The sequence below is a fragment of the Octopus bimaculoides genome, chromosome 4, assembly GCF_001194135.2.
Source record: "Octopus bimaculoides isolate UCB-OBI-ISO-001 chromosome 4, ASM119413v2, whole genome shotgun sequence".
In the NCBI taxonomy this organism is placed as follows: domain Eukaryota; kingdom Metazoa; phylum Mollusca; class Cephalopoda; order Octopoda; family Octopodidae; genus Octopus; species Octopus bimaculoides.
Window position 1 is genome coordinate 3321427 of NC_068984.1, and position 2916 is coordinate 3324342.

The window sequence follows — 2916 nt, forward strand, 5'->3', positions numbered from 1 at the left end:
TAAGTGTAGGTTCAAGAATTATATACATACAAATATATTTTTAAAAATCAAACTTTTTTTCCGCATTTCTCTTCAAGTAATGTTTGTGTTTAATTTTACAAGTTAACATTGAAGGATCTCTAATGACATTTCTTAAATGGGAAAACAAACCTAGCACTGAGATTCTGCAATTTTTTTTTTCTAAAGTTAAATATATATTTCTTTTGTTGCTTTTGAAATTTGTTTTTCGTTTTTTTTTTTGTGAAGATATCCATAATTTTGTTTTGTTTTTGTTTTCAATGACTGCTGATTAATTGAACCATTCGCCTTCATCATTTAAAACAAGATTGAGGATTAATGACGATATGTCTTGTTAGGCAATAAAGCAGCAGATCCTATATATGGCACGGCCAGTCGGTGGTGAGGTCACTTAAGTTTTGTTGGCCAATCGAAGGGAGCCTCACAGTGGTGTTGGTTCAGGATTAACGTTAGCATTAGAGACGGAAGAATATGGCGGAGGATTGTCGTTGAAACCTTCACGAATGTTAATGTCTGGCCGGAAAAGCAATTTGATTCTCTGAAAAGAAAAGTAGGGAAATGTTGAAAAATACCGAGACATTATTTAGTAGCGATGGTATGATGATGATGGTAATAATAATAATAATAATAATAATAATAATAATAATAATAATAATAATAATAAGGAAACTAAAGCAAAAATCCCAAACAATCAACCACCCCCTCTTCATTGATGATTTGAAACTGTGTGGCAAGGATGAGACATAAGTAAGTTCCTTGGTGGACACGGCCCATTGTTTTAGTACTGATATCAGAATGGAATTTGGACTCCAGAAGTGTGGAATAATCTACCTAAAATGAGGCAAGGTAATTCTATCCCTGGCAGGGATAGAATTACCGAATAAGGAATTGATTAAACAAATTGAAACGGAAGGATACAAATACATTAGTGGACTAGAGTTCAACGAGAAAATGGAAAAGGAAATGAAAGAGGAACTGAGGATGGAGTATTTCCGAAGACTGAGGTTAGTGTTGCGCTCAAAATTGACTGGATGGAATAAAGTTCAAGCAGTTAATACGTAGGCGATAGCATCACTTCGGTATGGAACGGGAATTATAAAATGGCAAGAGAGAGAAATGAATAAAATGGATACCAAGACCAGAAAAATGTTGGCAATACACGGAGCCTCCCACCCTGAGAGTGACACCGATAGGCTGTACTCGTTCAGAAGAATGGGTGGGAAAGGTTTAATCAGTTGCCAGAAGCAGAGGAAAACAGCTTAGGGCGGTATATAAAAATGCCGTGGAGCCACTGTTGAAACACACGAAGATGGCCGGCGTCATCAAAACTGAAAATTGTGTAACTAAAGAAAAATTTAAACAAGAACTGAACGAAAAATAAAAAAAAAGATAAAAAGCATGGAAGGAAAAAATATACGGTCAGTTTGCAAGAGATGTGAACGCCAAAACAGATACAGAAAACAGATGGCTATGGATAAGGAGCACTCATATGTATCATTTTGAAAGTACAACACTGTTGAGATGAGAGAATGGCTGGAGGCTGTCGAAAGGTAAAAAAAAAAAAAAAGAAATGGCGTGATGTGAGAGTTACAGATAGAAAATTCGAATAGTTTGGATAAGAACTTGATACTGCAGTAGAAGGAAATACATGTAGAATGAGAAACGCAAAGAAAATAAAAACAACATGGGTCCGTTTAAGGAGAGAATAAGGAACTTGCGACTGAGATGAATTTTGTGAGAATATTAGCGATAAAAAAACAAATCAAGACCCATTGCTAATTCCATTCAAAATGTGCTTCTCGTTAAAATAAGCAGTCATCTACCTCTTGTTCAACGATGCTGATGAAGACATTTACTAAATACACAACATAATAAAGGATAGTGGTTATATTGGAATATAATTATTACAATGGTTATAATGGTTATATTGGAATATATTGGAATTTAGAACGACCTAAATATTTGTAATGCAAAAATAGACTAAAATGAACAAAATATACTCACTGTTCGGATATTTCCAGGGGTAACTAGAAAGATGTACACGGCATAGCCTGGGATAACCAGGATAGAAGAGAGGATCATAAGAACACCAATCATATGAGCCCACATTGGAAACTCATACGTCATATATTTTACTGGTACATGTTTGAAAAGCGTAAAGATGAATACACCCTAGTTGAATAAAGTAAAACATTATTATTGATGGAATCATAAAAACCCATAAAACTATGCATGGAAGTCGTAATTAAACAATTTCAATAAACACACACACAAAGCATCATTTGAATATGAAATATTGATCTCTTGTAAGGCACATATAAGTAACGTTTATAGCAAGACTTTAGAGCCACCAGGCAAAGCTTCATTTACCAACGCAGAGGAAACCACAAGATTTCCAATACATTCCGTTCTTAAGTGAACTCAAAGAACTTGACTCTCACCATTTCGGTTCCGCTTCATTCCATAGAGTTAGTTCTAAATCATTTCTTTGGCGCTTTTTTTATTCTAGAACCTCAAACTTCTGGAACTCCTTCTCTGATTCGTTGTCCATATAAATATGGATAGCAAAAGCCCCGAACTCCTTTTTCTGGCAATGTGACTAAGTATAAAAAGGGAGTGTTTTTCCACGCTGACCGCCCTATCACAAGGAAGCAGATGTGGCACGGGAGGTGTATTGCAACTAATCATCACCAATACATAACTGGTATTTAATTTATTGTCGCTGGAAAGATGAAATTTAACTTTGGCGGAGGAGATTTGAATATGAACCACAAACAAGCATCACTAAAATGGCACAATTACTGCCGTTCATCATAAACCATCTTGTCCACGAATCTGCCAAAATCTGTCGTTCACTATCTGCCAATTTTCTTATCCACTGGCCACCCTTCTGTCCAG

At 35.6% G+C, this 2916-nt stretch overlaps 1 protein-coding gene across 1 annotated transcript in view; it reads right to left on the minus strand.

Moving 5' to 3' along the window:
- Positions 1-6: 6 nt before the first annotated feature.
- LOC106869987 (sodium- and chloride-dependent GABA transporter 1) overlaps positions 7-2916 on the minus strand; it is a 58243-nt gene continuing 55333 nt past the window's right edge. The window contains exons 10-11 of the mRNA XM_052967615.1: positions 2023-2190; positions 7-556 (exon numbers count right to left, since the gene is read on the minus strand). Coding sequence (XP_052823575.1) covers positions 440-556; positions 2023-2190 — 285 coding nt within the window. The 3' untranslated portion in view covers positions 7-439. The remainder of the gene's footprint in view (positions 557-2022; positions 2191-2916) is intronic.